General features: G+C 45.7%; 5 protein-coding genes across 5 annotated transcripts; 2 read left to right on the plus strand and 3 right to left on the minus strand.

Moving 5' to 3' along the window:
• Positions 1-696: 696 nt before the first annotated feature.
• PHALS_07791 (uncharacterized protein) lies at positions 697-2,151 on the minus strand (the record flags this gene model as incomplete). The annotated part of the gene is made up of 2 exons (XM_024721321.1): positions 697-1,590; positions 1,771-2,151. 2 exons carry the CDS (start codon positions 2,149-2,151, stop codon positions 697-699), a joined length of 1,275 nt encoding a protein of 424 aa, XP_024586432.1.
• A 1,085-nt stretch (positions 2,152-3,236) lies between these two features.
• On the plus strand, positions 3,237-7,261 carry PHALS_07792 (Uncharacterized membrane protein; the record flags this gene model as incomplete). Its single annotated transcript, XM_024721322.1, has 8 exons — positions 3,237-4,042; positions 4,153-4,207; positions 4,329-4,511; positions 4,585-4,890; positions 4,959-5,669; positions 5,737-6,000; positions 6,085-6,556; positions 6,633-7,261. 8 exons carry the CDS (start codon positions 3,237-3,239, stop codon positions 7,259-7,261), a joined length of 3,426 nt encoding a protein of 1,141 aa, XP_024586433.1.
• A 239-nt stretch (positions 7,262-7,500) lies between these two features.
• On the minus strand, positions 7,501-9,099 carry PHALS_07793 (uncharacterized protein; the record flags this gene model as incomplete). The annotated part of the gene is made up of 1 exon (XM_024721324.1): positions 7,501-9,099. The coding sequence occupies one exon, from the start codon at positions 9,097-9,099 to the stop codon at positions 7,501-7,503; it is 1,599 nt and encodes a 532-aa protein (XP_024586434.1).
• A 1,397-nt stretch (positions 9,100-10,496) lies between these two features.
• On the plus strand, positions 10,497-12,032 carry PHALS_07794 (glycolate subunit; the record flags this gene model as incomplete). The annotated part of the gene is made up of 2 exons (XM_024721325.1): positions 10,497-10,661; positions 10,728-12,032. The coding sequence occupies 2 exons, from the start codon at positions 10,497-10,499 to the stop codon at positions 12,030-12,032; spliced, it is 1,470 nt and encodes a 489-aa protein (XP_024586435.1).
• Positions 12,033-19,636: 7,604 nt separating this feature from the next.
• Positions 19,637-20,155, minus strand: PHALS_07795 (hypothetical protein F444_21326; the record flags this gene model as incomplete). The annotated part of the gene is made up of 1 exon (XM_024721326.1): positions 19,637-20,155. One exon carries the CDS (start codon positions 20,153-20,155, stop codon positions 19,637-19,639), a length of 519 nt encoding a protein of 172 aa, XP_024586436.1.
• Between the last annotated feature and the right edge of the window lie 134 nt (positions 20,156-20,289).

Raw genomic sequence — 20,289 nt, forward strand, 5'->3', positions numbered from 1 at the left:
TATCGTCCATTGCGGTCATTGCGGGATCAGACCGCTCACTACGGGTCCTGGACGTCGGTGCTGGTGGTGGTGGGCGCACTGTTCGTATCTTTCGTGATGCACATAGTCGCGCTGTACACACTGTAACTTTACCTCGACCGACATGCTACGCTAGTCATCCTAGTAACTTCTACGACCTTTTGTTAAGTAGCTGTTTAGACAGCACAATTCATTTGTGGGATATCCGAGCCGATAATTGTGTCATGCGCTTCTGTCAGCACAAAAACCGCGTCCACACGCTTGGCGTAAATTTCAGTCCGTGCATGCGCTACGTGGCCACAGGGTCAGAAGACCAGGCTGCGTATATTTACGACATTCGAACTGGTAGGCAGCTTGTTAGGCTAACAGGGCATACAGACGTTGTCACCTCTGTAGCTTTCAGTCCTCTCTACCCGCAACTTGCTACGGCTTCTTGTGATGGCACTATAAGATTTTACAGTAATGAAAAATCAGACTAAAGTAAATTGTGCGTATATATTTTCACGCAAAATGCATTTAAGCACATTGGACACAAGCTTTGTACCAACGGCAAGCCAAGACATTCAGAAGCTGGCCGGGAGATAGCCTTTGCCGCACAAACGTCTACTGCTTAAAATCTACAGTTGATTCTACCTTGTTCTTGAGAAAATCAGCCAATTAGTCGAACGATAGCTACACTTAAACACGCACAGCTGGAGAGTTCACAAACGACCCCTCCTCCATATCAGGATCGTCAACCTTGGCCTTAGAGCTGTCCATCAATCCCTTACGCTCCTTAGTGACTTTCTCTTCTGGTTCAATCTGCAAATCATCGTCTTCGACAGCGTGCTCGGCCTTGGCACCGGCAATAGTGCGTTCAAGATCCTTCTGTGCCTTGCGCTTACGCAATACAAAGGCTACCAGCGCAACAATTATGGCAATAATTGCAATGGTAGCAGTTCCAACAATTGCAACCTCATCCTTGTCAAACTCCTCGAGACGAGATAAAAAGTCTGTCTGAACTGCCTCGGTATCAGCGACACCGTTGCTAGCATGGATGTGCTTCATAGGCTGAGCAAGGAAGTTTTTACGCTGTGTGGGGGTCATGCACTCTGGCACCTCATCTTGGATACGCAGCCAGTTGACAATTTCGCCCTCTTCACGATGACCACACTCGGTCAGAAGCAATCGCTTGCCCTCCGGAATGAAGTTCAAAATAAACCGACCTTGCGTCTCATCTTCACCATTCTTAGTGCAATTGATGTAGGCCACAACGTGGTACGAAAAACGTCCATTATCTTCGGGCTTTTGCTCCACGGCATTCATGGTCATGTTAAAGGTGTCACACACATCCGTGTCATTGTAAGCAATAAAGGCGTAAAGCGAAGCCTTGATAACAAGAAGCGGAGGATCATCATATACGCTCACCCATCCTTCCTCATTGCGCAAATCAATCTTATCAATTTCGGCAAGACCCTCGGATGATCCATCAATAACACCCTCATTCTTAGAACCCTTAATCTTTTTGTCCTTGACACCAGACTTGTTAGCAGCATCCTGAGAATTAGCGGTGTCGGTAGCGTCCGTGGCCTCCTGCAATGCCTCATCCAATGCTTCTTCTGCAGTAGCAGCAGTTGCCCCAGCAGCCCCAGCAGCAGCAGCAGTCTTAGCTGCTTTGGCCTTTTTCGACTTTTTTGTCTTCTTTGTCTTCTTCGCCTTTTTTGGTGCCTTTTTTGGTTTGGCAGGAGTCTTATCAATGTCATCCTCTTGCACAGGGGCAGGTGTGGCGGCACTCTTTTTCTGTTTCTTTTTCTTTTTGGGGGTTGCTGCTGCAGTGGTCTGATCGGCAGCATCTTTTTCGGTAGCTGTTGACTCAATACTTCGGTCTTCACTCTCAGCTGCTGCCTTGGTTGCCGATTTAGCTTTCTTCGTTTTTTTCTTCTTAGGCTTTTTAGCGGGAGTTGAATCATCATCTGCGTTGGCCACAGCGGCACCTAAAGCACGAGACTTAACTGGCGAATGGATGATGGAGGCATCGACGTCGTGCTCACTGCTCACGGTCACCTGCTTGGCGTCCGAGGAGTATGGAATAGAAAATGACGACATTGCGGCAACAGCCAGCATTGATGCGCGAATTACTGTTGAGATACGCATTTTAAGCAGTTAATTTCTCGGGGGATACTCGCTGCTGATGCTGGGCTCGAGGGAAATTCGAGATTGATGGGGGCCAAGTCATGGTCGACAAGCCGAACGACTACGTCCGCAGAGGAAGTGGCCAATCAGCATGCGGTATGGGAGCTGAATTCAGGGTATGCCACGACAGAGGTCAAGCGTGATGGCAAACAGCTCAATACATTAATCGGTTTGTGCAGGGATTAAACACAACAGGTCTGCCATATACAGACATTAAGTAATTGGGAGAGAGGGGTGGAGGGAGAGGATCGCGAGCAAGAACAGGGGTACAGGATGTGTACAACAGGACGCTTTTGGACTGCAATTATAAACGTAAGATCAGAGTCACCTTGCTTACTCAGTGCTATAAACAGCAGTACCAGGCTGAATTGGTACAGTGAGCGGTATGGGCAGCTTATTAGTGTAGTCGTCGAAAAAGACACTGTCTTCGAAATACTTATCCGCGCTCATTAAGTGCAATTAGACTCACATCAGCCGCATCAAACTGTTGCTCACCATACCGTCGCATGTTGAGCCTTAACTATTGGCGATTCCAACTTCTCAAATCAACTTATCCTGGGAACCTTCATGATTCAGCAAACGTTATTGCTACAATTTAGGCGTCAGTCGCTAAATAAAATCAAAAGAAGCCGTGAAATTTGCCACAACCAAATAGAACGGTCTTCCGCTCTGTTATCTGCCCAGCTTTTACATGAACAAACGTAATGGAGCTGTGCTGAACGTTGACATGCATAAACGTGACACATCAGATTGTTTGCTTCACAAAGTGCCCAATCAGCGTAGGCTTCGTGGCACGGTCTTATCTACAGTAGGAATATTTCGTTATGACAAGAGCAATTAATCAGCCCAATCGCTGTAGTAGTGAGGCAGACAGTGAGTCACTGAGCGATCAGAGCAGCGGAGACTCCAACAGTAACAGTGATAGTAGTAATGACAGTGATAGGGAGGAGGAAACTGGGGAGATAGAACAAATTAGCGAAGGTGTCGAAGACATTGCTGCTAAGATGCTGTGTGTGCAAGCGGATATAGATGAGATGTGCAGCATGATGGCTCACATGGACGCTATCAAAGCACAGTTGCAAGAGCGATTTCATGCTGCACGGAAAGCTGAGGAAGATCGAATTGCGCAGGGTGAGATAGTGGCGACTGGTTCTAAGACCTATAAAGTGGTATGTGTGGACTCCTGCGTGCAGACGAAGCCAATATCTATGCAACAGCCAATGCATCTATCAAAACAGGCACCACCAGACGTTGCCGATGATGTAATCTCAGGATCCTTTGCTGCGACTTTGCCGGCAAATTATGAAGCTAAGGAGCGTGTCGAATCTAAAAAGCTTCAACCTGCTGGGTTGAGTTTGTACGATTTAGTGAAGGTACCACATCATGGCCTATCACTTAAATCATTTTCACCTCGCGCAGACTCACGCGCTTTAAATTCATCCCATCTAGGACAACACAATAACGAGAAACAACAATCAAAAAATCACCCGTGCATAAATGCCGAAGAAGACAAAATCGTGGGTAACTGGGGGCATGGTAGTGATAGCGATAGCGGTCGCAGGTCGCAGCTGGATGACAGTCTGAAATCAGCGAGAAACTTTTCGAAGCATTCCTATATTGATCGACTGTCGCCTCAATTGCGCCAAACGGACGAAAATTTGGCTTCTCTACGTGATAGCCTTGATTCGTCCACTGCTAGCAACCAGTTTGCAGTTTTACCTAATACAATTGAGCCGTGCGACCACAAGCAGGACGCCGCAGCTTTGCTCAGCAAAAGCAATATCTCACTACCGTTAATACCGAACGGAAATGTCGAAAAGTCAGATGAGCAGCGAGAGATGGAAGCTATTCGGTACCTTCTCTTTAACCCCAATGTTTAAAGTAATACATAAAGCACCTGTGTATTAACATACACCTGTTCACTTGCATACTTTAGCTTTGTTTTTTAGGAACAAAATACAGGATTGTCATACATTTCGGTGCCATGGCCGAGTTTGCGGAGATGATTCTCGCCCAGGTTTGTCCTCAAGCTCATTGTGTTAAATCTTATCCTCTCGATTTCTTTGATGAGTTCCATGCGTCAGTAATGTAGTTCTGACCTCTTGATGCCGTTGCTTGTATGGCTTTTGCCGTTTTAGCTGGTCGGCAATATCTCGACAGCGCTAATCCTCGTCCTCATCTACTTTAACTTTCTACTGTTCGAGAACTACCTGCGAATTATTGTTTGGGCTATCATGTGTAGTCAAGCACTGCGTCAGGCCAAGAACAATGTAATTTCAGTGCTGCAATATCTAAGTGACAGTATTGACGTGGACCGCTACGTATGGACAGTAAATTTGACAAAATGAAGCATAATTTGAGGCTGACAATTGTTGTCATGACTCTTGACTGCAGGGCTTTCTAACGTGCGTTTTCACTAAGTCGGCCGAAATATTTATTAGCCACCCACACGATGGTTCACGTCGCACCGCCAAAGAGCTGTTTCTCAACTATGGCATCTTCCTCTTCTCGCTTGTCGGCGCCGTGTCTATCTGGATGCGCATGTTTTCATGGATGTCTTTTTTTAATGTCATTATTGGTCTCTGTATTGCGGCGCTAAGCCTCATTAAAATTTTGGATCGACGCATTTTCTATTATCGCTTCTTTTTTTCAGATGATGTGCTTGTATCAATGCTTTTGATTCTCGGCTTCTTCATCACAGTAACCATTTTTTTTGTTGAATTGGTAAAAAGCAAAAATATTGACTGCTAATATTTTGTATGTGATAGGGTGCTTTTGTCGTCCTCTTTCTCGGCACCGAAAGCTACCTCGAAGGAAGTCGTGCAGCAACAGATCTCTCGGGTTGGGTTCAGGATAACTTCGTAAATGACGAGCACACACGACAGGTCTGGAGACAGCAGGTGGAAAATAGCCGCGCTATGATAGCCCAGGCCGTAAGTGGTGTCGAGGACAAGTATAACGATACAATGTGGTGGCCACCACTCAAAAGTCTGGTGAAGACATACTACCTGGATGCCAAATCGAGCGACGGGAACGTTACCTCGCAAACGTCATTTTCTAACCGAATCCACATTCCTGGAAACATGACGATCGTGCAAGCTTTATCGTTTGCGTACTCCAAAGTTGAATTTGTAAATCTAACGTCAGTCCAGCTGACCGACTGGACTTCCAAAGGACTTGATATAAGTCGAATTGCAGTGGGGTCGGTGGCTCAGTTAGTGTTTCTTATCTTCACACTGGTGATTGCATTTGTTAGTCTTGGAATCCGCTCGTTCTTTTTCGTTTCATCGCTTTTCTACCTACTATGTACAAACTGGGATCCTATCGAGAGGTTTGTGGAGGATTTACTGCCTATTCAAGTCGACAAAAGGCCTGATGTTGTCAGATCTCTTCGAAAAGTGATTGAGGGCGTCTTTTTTTTGCCACTCAAGATGGCAAGTCTACATGCAATTGTAACAATGGTTTCCTTTACCATCATGGTACGTAACTTTCGAAATCATGCCTTGTCGGGTTGATTGCTCCACTGCTGATTTCCTTTCTGTATAGAATGCTGACTTTATGTACCTGGCAACAACCGTCACCTTTTTTATCTCGATTGTGCCAATCATTCCGCCGTATCTGGTGTGCGTGCCCTGGGTTATTTCAATTGGACTTACGTCTTCTTTTGTCAAGGCACTTGCTCTTTTTGGGGTTCAGTACGTTGTTTTCACGATGCTGGATGAAATGCTTTACGAGAAAAGTATTGTGGCACTAAATGCCTACGTGTCCGCATTAAGTGTAGTGTTTGGTGTTTACGTGTTTGGATTTGAGGTCGGTTAGGAAACTGACGCTTGGTTTTATTATCCAAAGTGCCGATGTCAGCTGTTGTTTTGCTTGTTGTACGTAATTATGTAGGGTGTTATCTTCGGCCCACTGATCGTCTGTGGCGTAACTTACGCCTACGATGTGTCGAATCACGGCATTCAAGCTGCCCAAGACGAGAATGGCAAATTAGATGAGGCAAAAAAGGATAATTTGCTGGATACCAGTGATGGTGAAGAGTCTCACAGCACGACATCATCTGTTGCAGGTGAACACCAAGAAGAAAAGAACTCGATTATCTGTAGAGGGGATGAGGAGGGCACTCATTCAATGAATGCCAACATTTTCTCTAACGCAATGTATCGAGTAATTTCGGGACCGCTCGTTGATCGTGTTCGCCGACGTCTTTCAATCGATATTACCACCGAAGGGTCAGTGTGTGTTACTTTCATCGTTGAAGGATTAAAAGCCAGCCGAAAAATTCGCTTTGTCGTGAACAAGTCGTGGTCATTGAAAACTCTGTATGAAAACATCAGCCGAATGCTTCACGTTCACTCTGTAGAAGGTTGGTCTTTCTGATTTCATGTATGTCCAGTCTCATTTCTATTAAACACAATGCTCGTTTTCACTGATCTGGGCAGGTATATGTACGACGGATGGAATCGAGGTGTTGTCTCCAGTCCATATTATGGCTGATGAGCTATTGCATGTAAAAGTTCGACCGAAGCATCGGCACTACCGATTCTCAGAATTCTCGGACTCAAACTCGCGAGTGTCGTTGTCTGGTTGCACTCTATCCACGTCTTATCACGGGAATCGAATAGGCGTATCCTCTCGCCCAGGGACTCACAAAGGATCTCCATTGAAAGCTACATCCATATCGCCCCCTTCCGCAAAGTTGAGACGAAAAGGCTCATTGAGCCCTACATTTGGCATCACACATGGTGCCACCGCCGTGCAGCGTCAGGTTCACAATCGTTTGCGTCGCAAAAGTGGTGGAGTGGCAGGTTTACTCGAAGCAATGAATACGAAGACAAGAGAAAGCAACAGCGGAACAAATGTGGATACTGGGAGCCTCATCGAAGTTAATGTCGCGCCAAGATCGACGAGTAAATTGTCCTCGCGTGAAAAATTTGTTCTGTCGCCTGTGGCTTTATCAAAATCCTCGTTAATCCGAGACTATGAGATTTTGCTTTCCGGCGAAAACAAAGATACTTTAGACACAGAGGATACCTCCGATATCGTCAGTAATAAGGATTTATCAAGGTAGACGTAAGTAGCACGCTTGGTTGCCGTCTTGTTCACTTCAATCGCAACGCGGAGAAAGGAAAGCTAAAGCGGTACTTCCTCGACTTGCATAACTTAGAGGTGCCTCAATGTCAGCAATGGGCCAGATAGATTTTGAATAATTCGATCGATACATCTGATTTTCAAATATAAACCATACGTCCGAATGTTTACACCACAAAATAAAGGGTAAAATTTGATGCCCGTGCGTGATGAAGTGTTCTAAGCCATAAGACTCGCAAGTTGCTGCTTCTTTATCTTGAGCATAGCAATCTCTTCATTGATCTCATCGACTATATTTAAATTTTGCTCAATTGCCCGCTCTCGGTGAAGTGTTCGCAATCGATCACACACAAATACCCATGTTTCCATATCCATACGCTGTTTCTCCCGCATGGTCCGCTCTTTCTCCCAAACCCTCAGTTCTGCCTCTCTTTGCTCGCGTTGTCGCAAAAGTGTCAGCTCTCGACTTGCGATTTCAACACGCAAGGATTCACTGTCGAGATCTTGAGATTGCACGGACATGGCATGTTTTTGGCGTTTCACTGATTCGTTAAGGGATTGCTGCAAACTTCCTATCGATGTTGCAACAGTAGCGTCCACATCTAATCGCTTCTTGCTACTTCGTTGCTCATCATGAGATAAACCCGCACGATTATCTTCACTGCCATTTGACGCGAGTTCATCCGATGTATGTGACAGGGAAGCGTCCAATCCACTGTCCAGATGTTCGTGTTTCCTGTTCCTACCACGTGCATCTATCTCTTTCGAAATAACACGGGCTTCCAGCACAGTTTCAGGCAAGGGCTTGCTCGAATTTTCCCTGTAGTTTAGAAGCTGTCGAAACTTAATCTTAACTCCTGTTGAATTTCTCTGCGCACGATTGTTGGGAACCGCGTGCTTTGTACGGTATAATTGTAACACTTGCTCCCAAGTCGACTGTTCGGTTGGTAAGACTTCTCTGACACAAGCAAGTAAAGCCCATGTGTCTGTCTGCGAGTATCCTTCTGATCCCAGCGCTCGTCCTCCACGTCGAGTTCCCAAGGTAGAAACTTCTTCGCCACCATCACTGCTTGATGGCCCTTCTACTGTCAAGCTACTAACACAAGCTGTACCCTCGACTTTTTCTATCATGGCTTCAACATTCATTGTCTCGACGTCATGCTCGGCGGATTCCACAACATACGCCATCTTTTTTAATTTGGCTGTTATCGCCTCATGAATAACCAGCGCTTGCGTTACCTCCTCTCGTGCTACATTTGCCGTATCTTTTTTGAGCCAATGACGAAACTTGTTTTTCAGCGAGGAGCCGTCTCTGCTGGCTCTGTCGTTCGGCTCTGCATATTCCTTACAATATTCTTTTGCAACTTGATCCCAGGAAGATCGTTGTACAGGCAAGAGACGCCGAACGATGCTCAGAAGGGCTTTAGAATCAGCGAGTGAGAATCCCTCAGCGCCTCTTACTCTGCCTCCTCGACGTTGTTGAGACTTGCCGTTAGCCATTTTGGCTTCTATTAAGTCTAAAATAAGCCCAGCTTCCCGTACATCTGAACGGCTATCTAAACCGGGCTTATGGTTCCGTAATAGTTGCTTAAACTTGGTCTTAAGTGAGATGGTGTCACGTTGCGCACGTATGTTGGGAATTGCGTGCGTATTCCGATACTCTTCCAGCACCTCGTCCCATTCATCAGTAGTGATCGGCACAATAGTCCTGACGCAATTGAGTAAAGCAACTATATCCTCCTTGTGGTATCCCTCAGCTCCCCGGACACGCCCACCGCGACGCTGGGGCTGAATCTCGTACTGTATGGTGGTGCTCATTCTCGTTGCTTTCACTTTTCCTAACGCAGTTGGCAAATGTGGAATAATTGAGTCTCCTCCCCAAGGTGGTGAGTAACAGTGTATGAGCACAAATTGAAGAATGTGCTAAAAGAGCAGTAAGAAACAGTCAAGTACTAATGAGAATGTTTACCAGTCGGACAGCTGGATGGACCGAATAGAGAAACTGAAGATACGGCCAAACAAAAATCGATCTGAAAAAATGATTATTCTCTGGCCAACCTATAACATGTTCACTATGTAAACTATGTACACTGGTGTTATAAAACAATATCATATTTGGGCATATGTAATTAAAGCAAACTGTCTTAGATGCATTTCAGGTGCGTTTGTCTCAAAAGCAATCCGTTTTCACTTCTCATTCTAAATTTATAATGCAGTATGCACGATCAGTTAGGATCTGACTTGGTCAGGACACTAAAGGACATAACAGTACACATTATCGACGCTATCAGTAATGTTGAAGGCAACAGTAAGTATATCTTGTTTTCAGTAAAAAGGTGTTGCTTCATACACACTCCCAGCTTATGCATTGTTGGTCCCACAAAACCCACACCCGAGCCTTGAGACTGTCTTCGCTCTACTCCTTCACTCTTGGAAGGGTAAGGGACAGGAAGAAGTTTGACGAGTAAAGTGGCCAGGCCCCATATCCAATCAGATCACATCACTGTATCATAGTTCCCGCTAGCGATTGTAGTACCACATCCAGAACAATCATCTTGTGCATCTATTTCACACACCAAAGAGCCTTTGACACCTCATTGATAGCAGATGTGTTGCGTCATGAAGCTAGCACACCAGAAACACTCCTTTTAACATAGTATTAACTCCTAAAGTCAGTCACCGCTACAAAAGTCGACTGTTCGCGACAATGTATAAGCGCGCATGGATAATCAGATGACAAAGGATGTCGAATAAAGCAAAGTTTGAAGCAAAATCGATTGCATGTGTAGCAGGGTTGCTGTTCTAAACGAAGCACAATGATGTCGACAAATCAAAAGTGGCTGATTTCTCGATAAAGGTACATTTTTTTCCAAACGTTTTCATTTTGAGTTATATTAGCCCGATCGATGATAATTTCGCTGCGCAAGCCTCGAGAAAGACGATGAAGATGCCGCCGGCCATGTTAAAAGTTGAGATAGTTCGTCCTGGGAAGACATCTCATTTGGCATTAAAAAGTGATCATCGATGTGAGCTTGACGCTAACAAAAATTGAAAACTGCCTGTACAGAAACACAAGGATCGATTTCAAAGGAAATATGTAAATGATCGATTGCCAAAATTGCTCTTTTTTAAAAATTTAGGTGACAATTTGACTTTGCCCAGTTCATCTTAAAATCATTGCCAGATTCAAATTTTGCAAGTGATATAAGAACAACATGAAGAGCTATTTGATCACCAACACCGTGCGACCTCGTGCTACGTACACGTTAATGCAGCAGATCTGTCATATGAGCACGCGTCGAATGCCTTCTGAGAAGACCCTATCGTCGCTTAAGGCACTGCTAGGCGATCGACTCTCGACTGCTTCCTCCGTTCTAGAGGTGCGCTTGAAGCTTACATCATCTCGTTATTGCCAGTTTCATTCATTCCACCATCTTTCTTAATAGCAACACGGAACAGACGAGTCCTATCATGCCGTGGCTCCACCTGATGCTGTCGCCTTTGTCCAATCAACGAAAGAGGTGGTCGAAGTCGTCAAGATCTGCGCGGCAGCCAATACCCCCGTGATTCCATTCGGCGCAGGATCTTCGCTCGAGGGCCACATTTCCGCTGCCGAAGGCGGCGTGTCGATCGATCTTACGGGCATGAACAACATACTGGCCGTCGAGCCTGAAAACATGAGTTGCAAAGTACAGGCGGGTGTCACCCGTGAACAGCTAAATATGGACCTTCGGGCTACAGGCCTTATGTTCCCAGTGGACCCTGGTGCTAACGCCACACTGGGTGGTATGATCTCTACTAATGCGTCGGGCACAACTACAGTGCGTTATGGCAATATGAAGACCAGTGTAATGTCGCTGACTGCTGTCATGGCTGACGGACGCGTCATCAAGACGGGGTCCAAAACTCGCAAATCGTCTGCGGGCTACGATCTCACGCGCTTGCTTATTGGATCAGAGGGAACGCTTGGCATTGTCACGGAAGCGGAATTGCGTCTGTTTGGTATTCCAGAGGCTGAGAAGACGATGATCTGTCAATTTGATTCGATCCAAATGGCTGTCGATACGTGTGCCATGGTCATGCAGATGGGCATTCCAGTGGCTCGAATGGAATTGATGGATGAAAATGCTGTTGATGCAATTAATGAATACTCGAAGCTTTCAACTCCTGTGCGGCCTTCGCTACTAATTGAGTACCACGGATCACCTGGAGAGGTGGAGGAGCAAAGTTCCGTAGTTTTGGATATTGCGAAAGATTTCGAGGCCAAAGACATTGAGCTTGCTACAAGCTCTGAAGAACGCAAAAGGCTATGGAGCGGCCGCCATGCTGCGTGGTACGCAACGTTAAGTCGGATGCCCGGAAGTCGAGGTCTATCTACGGATGTCGCCGTACCATTTTCTCGTTTGACAGACATTATTGTTGAGACGCAGGCCGACTTAAAACAATCTGGCCTTTTTGGTACCATCGTCGGACACGTTGGAGATGGCAACTTTCACGTTATGCTACCATTTTACCCAAACGATACCGAGCTGATGCAAAAGGTTCGAGATTTTTCTGACCGTCTTGTGAATCGTGCGATTGAGTATGAGGGCACTTGCACGGGCGAGCACGGAATAGGCAATGGTAAAATGGAATACTTATTGAGGGAGCACGGCGACAGCGTTGAAGTGATGCACTGGATCAAGAGGGCACTTGATCCTAACAACATCATGAATCCTGGCAAAATATTTGATAGTAATCGGAAAATCTAAGCATTTGAAAATAAAAATGTTGTTGTACTTATATTTTTGAACTGCGAAGCAAAAACGAAATACGGCGCTTGTAAAAGAGACCAGACTATCTTATGCTACACAATCTTGCATTGCTTATCTGTATTTCTTATCAAAATCTATAAGTGAAGTTGCAGATTCTCTTTTGTCACCAGAAAAGGGAAAATTGAACAGAAATATGTCACAAATTTCATGACGTTTTAGGAGTGCGTGAAATTAGTTCGTAAAGTTGAATTGTATGAAGGTAGAGAGGGTCGTAACGGGGTAAGCTTTATACTATCGTGTTGACACTTCTATACAATGGTATGAAGCTCGCATTGCATTTTTGTGTCATTGTGAATTGCTATCAGTGCCGAGGTATCAGAATTTTTGAAGTTGAAAGGGGAGAGGTCGTTATAGAAGTGGACTACTAGCCGCACGTCAATAGATAAAGGCAGTTTTATCATCAGATTGGTAAAACGAATATGCGTTGTTTAGTCTGAAAACGATAGATACCTTTAAATACATAAGTCTATCAAGGTATTGATCGAAAGGTTCTCGGTTCCGCTTCCCGTTGAAGCGTGCGAAAACCCGTGTGTGAGTCATAGCTTCCTCTGTGCAAGGTCCACGAAACTCCTCAATTTATTTGGCAGCACTTGTCGTCAATCCCACGAACAAGTCCTACGAGAGCTGTGACCTTCGTGAGATTTAGAACGAAATTTTTGAGTAGCTGTCCACGGGACATCTAAATACGCATCAAAACTTTACGTCTATTGTCAATCATGACGGCGTCATCTAGCAGCCCAAGGACCAGATGCGGTAATCGGCTCGCCTGGAGGCATTCATCGGCTATGAGAATGTTTTCCCGTGACGATCCCATCTACAGGGGGTGGTGATAAAGCAAACGACACGCATCATGAGGCATGGAGCTTGGCAGAAACAAGAAGATTTTCACTATTAAATGAGCGAAAATGCATTGACCCATATTTTATGTCGTGCTCCATACGGAGCAGCAGTGCGTCATGCTTGCGGTCTCCAGGTTACGAGGACGTGCGCGAGAATGAGCACTATTGCGCAGACCACTGTGAAAGAGGCATCCTCAACACGGATAAAGTTGAAGCGGCAAACGCTGTGGGTTCTCGAACCGCCTTTCCCGAGTATAAGGTGCGCTTTAAGGTTTTACCCTTTCGTAAGAGGAGCAAGAGTCAGCCTGTCCAAAGTAAAGAAATTTTATTGCTGAAATGGGATCAGAGTTAAGAGATTTAATTGCTGCAATGACATCAGATCCTATTCAGATTAATCACATTTATAGAGTGTCTTTGAATAGCGCGGATCTCCAAGGGCCATCCACGTGAGCCGTATCTTGTCAGATGAGGTGGTGGGTGTCGTATTCAATGTGAAGAACATCTTCTTTGCTGCGAAGAACCGGCGAGATACACATATCAAAAAATCTAGAATGGTGAGGCGATGGACCTCAGCAATATCAAGTAGAAATTTTATAATCTGCTTACTGCTGAGTAGTTTCATCTTCGGTGTAATGGGGTTATACGTACTCTGGTATGAAAGAGTGGGTCACACAAGATGGTGTGACCGTTCAAAGGTGTGGATTAGACAAGTTGATGGAATTACACAATGGTGTGGCCACACCGTAACAAGAAGCCACTACGTGGCTGGACTGCCAGTAGTAATGCATATTAATTAGGTTTTACTAATTTATTAGTAAGACCTAAGGTTTTGGATATAGGCGGCTCTACCACAAATAAAACGGATAAATACAGGTTTAATTTTGAGCGGAAGAGTGTATTGCCTTGGTTAAGGTTTTGGGTACTCTGATAGGTAGCGGGTCGCGATTTTCTACACTTGTACTGGTTCTAAGTATAAAACGCAGCTCATCGACCTTGACCGAGCTTCCTCCAAGCGAAAGAGCTGCGGCAGCTCCTCTGCATGTAGAGAGCATGTGCAGTATCGCACAACGACGTAGTCAGTTCATTTCTTATAAACAATGGAAGGATGGATGGCCTCTTTTGCGACGATATAGTGTGGTGGGAACACTTTCGGAACACCCTAGTTAAGAACTGGATGATGACGTCCCGCATCAATCATACCAGCAGTGTATGACGTGTATTGCACTGTAACAGTCCTGAGAAGCGATCACTTCTTGTTCCCACATATTGGTTTAGCAAAGCAATTTACTGCAGATTTACAACTTTAATTCTTATCTTGAATTTAAAGTATTCAGCACTGACTCGCCTGACACGCGACACGAATTGTTACGCTATGATGAGAATCTCAGATCACACAGGGTATGTCCCTGGTCGACCACCAGGGAATAGGATAGACATATTGATCGGTGAGCGCTATGCAGTAGCGGACAAACACGTTTTAAATATCAAATTCTTACGAGCCCACCTTTCAAAAATCAAGAGAACAAGTTCAAAACTCACCGCTTTCATCGGCGACTTTGGCCGGCTTACCGGATCTAGTAAATTGCTTAAAATCTATAGGTTTCGACTATATTTCTGGCTTTCCATACACGCGTCCAGTAATGTCGACATTGAGATCTTTGTAAGTTGTCTGAGCTAAATAGCACGTATTACTAATATAAAGGTACCAGGACTAGCTAGGAAGACTGAGAAAATTTGGATTTTGGTATAAAATGTCGCCGCAATGATATCGGCAAGTCAATTCGTATCGACACTCCAAGATCAAAGCTATTTGTGGTGCTGTAAAAGGGACGTAAACGAATACATAACTATATATATTAAAGGCGATGGTCGTGGAGGAGTTTACTGTATAACATAATAGCGAACCAACAAATGAACCCATCTGACCACGCTCCGCGGTGATCCCAATACACAAGTTCCTCACAGGATATCTGCGGCTTTGTGCGGCAAGGTCAGTGGTTGATAATCTGGTGCCTATTACCTTGAACACTTTTTTCTAAAACTCCGATGTGAAATACGGCTCTTTTCCAATACAATGGTAATGGAAGCCATGTTGACGAGAGATGTTGTTGAGGAACAGCTTGGTTGTATACCCACCAGTCACGGAATAGCTGGCTGCAGCTCTACAAGCCGTTTTCTTAAATGGTTCATGAAGACCGAAATGTCGGTATTAACGGACGCGTCGTTTATAAGATCAACTAAGGTCATTCTTATGGTCTGCCAACATTCTACCAGAGCTTGCGGATTTGCCGACTTCACCCACGCATGCGGCGAGTTTCTAGCTTGTTGACCCATTTTGAGCTGTGTTGCCATCGAAAGATAACCCACCAGTCTCGTACAGAATTTTACACTTGATGTCCTCCTAAATAGAAACCTAAGATGTTGTGTGATGACATGTCAGTGCTGTAATACAGCAAGTCTATGGACAGAAATAGCAACGCACACATGCAAACAAACGCTTCGTACAAGTAAAGCCTATCTTTAAGAAGCCCCCTGCTTTTGAGCGGTTTAAGCAGTGCAACATCTGTTGCCAGTGACCAGAACGATGTTCGCTTCGCCTGGTCGATGCGCGACATCAAAATCATGACATGCGACAGTTTGTAGTCTGGATGTCGCACAAGCGTAACCATCACTGCATTAAGCCAACCCGGTTTACACCTTGCTATCCTACCGTATTTTGTAAGAGGTGTGGTGACGTCATCTGTGCCAATGGCGCGTGTTCTGTGCAGACCATATGGCTTAGGACTAAACAGGTGCATACCGAACTTGACAAGCGCATACTTTGTAAAGTCCCTGCCGCTTTCAGAAAGCGACGCGCAAAGATAATGACGTGCATATGCCAGCAACATCAATAGAAAAAACGCACAGCCTACGGTAAAGATTAAAATGTCTCAGACAACCTGGCTTGGTCAGAAGCACATAAAATGTTTCTTAAAATCATGAAGATCGTCTCTTCTACCACACTCTAGCTTCATTCGAGATATATTTAAAAAAATGTGTGAAGCCGGGCCACACCTGCGCAATACGAACTGTATTTCTTCCTGTAATTGTTAGGCAGCACCGCTTCTTTACGACCAGCTGAAAAACTGGCACTGTCAAACACATTCACCTTTATCCTTGTGAAATCTGTCTACTAATCATGCTTTTTCATGAAGCATTACAAAAATGGATTTTGCGGCGTCAGACACACATGTGACTACGTTGACAATAACCTGCTAGCATGCACTTCGGAGCTAGAAGTTTGATATAGATTCCCCGTGCTTCGTACGACGCCGGACAAAAATATCGTCAAATTTCGTCTGCGCGTGCGTACAATGCGGCCTAAATAGCTGCGTTACCAGACTTAAAAACATAGATGGTGCGTTAGATAGCCCTTGTGGCAAATATAGCTACTCCCAGAGCATCATTTTTAAAGTACTCACTTCAGTCACAGAGCAATTATTGTATTTTATTGCAAATGACAACATTCAACACCTCAGTCTCAGATAAGTGCAGCCGACTATGCTGTTTTTTTTTACGCCAGGATCATGAATTAGATTAACTTATTGTTAATATTCTCAAATTACCATTATCCTTTATGGCACAGATAGTCGGCGTCAAGTGAGAAAAATTACTCTTTGACTCACCGCTTTACGTTTGCGCAAAAGAAAGCATCTTTGCCGTCACACATTTCCTTTGGTATGGGCCATTGACAAGTGACGCAACATTCGAACCCAGGAATCCAGGCGATTTTGTGACGCCTTCTCCCATCCTGGCGTTACATGCGTGGTGGTTCTTTGTGACATTGCCTCGACAAACGATAAGATGGTTCAGTGAGGGATCCGTGGGATTGCTGAGGATGGATAATTTAGATTATCACACTCTGTGTTGTTTGAGTGTCCTCCGTAAAACTGGGAGGGATTAGCCTATTTTGTTGACTTGATCATTCTGCAACTCTTGCGCATATCGCTTACCAATCACTTCTTCAGCATAAAATGGGATTTTATCAGGGGCAGCGTTACAACCCTTAGGAAAACCCCGGTCGCTTTGTCCACGAGTGAGTAATCTGTCTTCCAGCAAATACGTTCAGCTTAACTGCTCCGAATAGTACTTAGGCCAGAAGGCACTGATAACTCAGTGGTGCCGTTTTATCGTGACAGACATGAGTCATTCTCTCAGAATAAGTAAGGTTTTTATTACCCCACCATATATACTATAGAAATCACGACATTGAAGTGTTTCTTCTGCCTTAACATATTAAATTGTAATGACCGCGACATACGCTTCCATGTTTCTGTTTTAATCCTATGATCTCAGATCGCTGCTGCATCTGCCTTTCGGATTCTGCATCAGGCACTTATTCAGGAGCGACATTGTTTATCGTCAGTAGGGATAACTCCATTGATTTGAACAGTAGCTATTCTAGCTTCGTTCCTGTGCAACGCAACTCTGGTAGCCGGTAGTATCACAGTTCAAATATCTAATAGACGATGAGTGTGTGCACCAAATATTTTCAAATCCAGAGCTCGTGACGCTTCGGCTATGTAATTCTTTGGATAATATTTAATCTTAAATACAGGTTTAGAACAAGACATCAGTGTATGTATACATGTCAAACTTCTCAAGGTTGCAGGCACGCTCGACACTTTGACTCGTGTTTCCAATGAAGGAGGCATGGAGTCTATCTGCGTTTTCTCCAGGTCTAAATTCAAAGCATACTCTAGCCTATGTTACGCAGTCGCGCGGATAATGTACCTACATGAATCATCTAAATCAATGTCAAGCCTTATATCGGCTATACAAAGCCAGGGATGGTGATGTGAACTATTACGAACCCTGGGTCTTTAGCCCCACCTCTCTCGAAAATGTTGCTCTTGCACGGCTGGTCACATTGACCACGACCTTTACGATGTACAAAATAGCCGATTTCTTTCCTAGTTGACACAGGGCGGCCTACTGGGACTTGACAATTCCCCGCGTGGGGCTCGTTGGACGAACTTGCGTTCCTCGGCCCTTCTTGCCACGAGAATATAAGCTTACAAGGCACAAAGGATCTGTACTACCAATCACCTCAGAAGAACTTGATGCAAGCTGGGGCAGTTCGGAGTTTCTTCGTGAAGATGGTAGAAGTGCCAAGCTTTGACAAAGATTCTATCTAGATTGGATTCTGGATACAGTCGACATAATTTTGCCTTCTTGATGATCTTCTTTCAGAAAACTTGAGGTCGCTTTTGAGGGAAGCACCACCGTCACCCACCTTTTTCAAAGTGGTAAATGCAGCGGGGCTGTCGTAGCTTTGCGCTTTGAGAAAGCGTAAGTTAGGTCACCGACCTCTCGTTATATACTTAGAACAAGTACGAGTTTAGCGGATCGCAATCTGCTTATTCCAAGATTAATCATAGTCTTAACCCAAGGCTTATTACCTCTTCAAATTTAATTTTCATTTATTTCTATCTGCGGCAAAACCGCCAAATTTTAGATGCATAGATTCTCTTAAAATTGTATAGTAAAATCTAAATACATGTATAACTACTGGCTATCCAGCCCCGTACCGTATTCTTGTTCGGGTGTGGTCACATCATGCCGATCTCGTGTGACACACACCTGTTGCCAGGGTATGTACAACCCTGTTACACTCTCCCCCATTAAGATTGAGAACATTTACAGTTTCAGTCGGTTATTGCCTCACCGAGGCTTGCATGCCTGTTTGACACTGCGTTGGAAAGAAACGAATTCCGTGCTCAATGATCCCTGTGTCAATGACACCGAAGTCTCCAAGTCTCGCTGGTTCCGACAGCAACCACGGGCAGAGCCCAGCTTTATCTCCCGCAAACGGTGCCATGTCGAACCGTGTCTCCGCGGCATCAAGGAATGTAAATCATAGGCTCGATGAGCCCGAGCGTGGCGCTCCACGCACGCTAACGGTGACAAGTGACCTCGTTGGCGATCTGGAGGAGGTCGACCTTGAGTCTTACACTCCTTTTCCCGGATGGAATGACGCAGAAGGCGAGCCGCCCCAGCGGCGTGAGATAAGCCCTGCTCCCGCCTTGCGGACCCCATATCCGTTTCTTGACTTCTGGTCACCTGAGGAACGTGGTAAAATCACCAATCACCTTGATGAGGCACAGAAGCGGCAGCTGGATCTGACCAGTAAGGCGGCTCTGATGCGCGCTCATCCACGGTCGGTCATTGACCTTCGTGTGGAATATGGCTTCCGCTCGGCGGGTCCCGCTATAAAAGCGAAGGACGTGGTAACTCGATCGTTACGCCCCCACCTCATCGGGCACTCGGCTAGAACGGAAGATGAGCTTGCCACATGGGAAGCTTCTCGAGCTCGTTCCTTGGTCCCACTAGAAATTTCGCTGGACGTTTATCGCACACGTCTACGTGCTCAATAAGGTGGTTCTTGCGTACCCACAATGCGGACTTTACCTGTAGTGCTCACCCCTGGCTAAAGTGCTACAGATGACGAAGCGCTCTTTGAGCGATGGGTGCAGCGGCACCGAAATCTTTCCTCACTGAATGCCGTACAGCTGAGTCACAAGGAAGTGAACGTGCGTGTGGAGCGAACCTCCGATTTGAGTTTGCCAAACTCAAGGCACGCCGTCGACTTCCTTCAAATTTTTGCCCTGAGACGTATGGTCCGCGAGCTCTGTGTCTGCGACCGCAAGAATTCATGGCCCTTCAAACTTCCCTGGCTATTGCCGGGAAGCGCGGGTCGTCCTGATCTTTCTGATCAAAAGCGTCCACGGCGTCTGGGCAATCTTGCTGAAGTGGCGTCTCAAACTCCAACAAATTTTCGGAGTCGGGATATCCCCGCCACTTCACCAGATATTGGGTCTGACCCTGGTGACGACGTCGTCTTACCAGACGTTCCACGTGATAGTGGACGTCACCGTTATCATCGAGTAGAGTCAGTGGAAGGCATTGACGACCGGGTCGACTGCCGTCCAGTGACTCGTGACGCTCTTCGAGCGCTTGAGGTCGAGGTCCTTTGTGATCGGAGCTCCGCTGAGCGTCATGCTGAAGTAGCATGTCGCTGTGCGGACGCTCTTGACGATTTATAGCACGTCGTGCGCCGGCTGCCTCGCCTTGAGGACTACCGCTGTCTGTCGGAGCGACTTCTAGCTGTGGAGCAGACAAATGCATCGCTGCAAGCAACGGTGGATCGCTTGGCTCCATTGGAAATAGAGGTTGTTGCATTCCGTGCTCAGAACCAGTTGCTGGTTCAACTTCTGGGTGGCCGCGGGCCCGTGAAATCCGCTCCGGCGCCAACGCTTTCGCGTTCACTTGCACCGGATCCCGGAACGGCTTGAGCAAGCCCACGTGAAACACCG

The sequence above is a fragment of the Plasmopara halstedii genome (assembly GCF_900000015.1).
Source record: "Plasmopara halstedii genome assembly, contig: Scaffold_3120, whole genome shotgun sequence".
Taxonomy (NCBI): Eukaryota; Oomycota; class Peronosporomycetes; order Peronosporales; family Peronosporaceae; genus Plasmopara; species Plasmopara halstedii.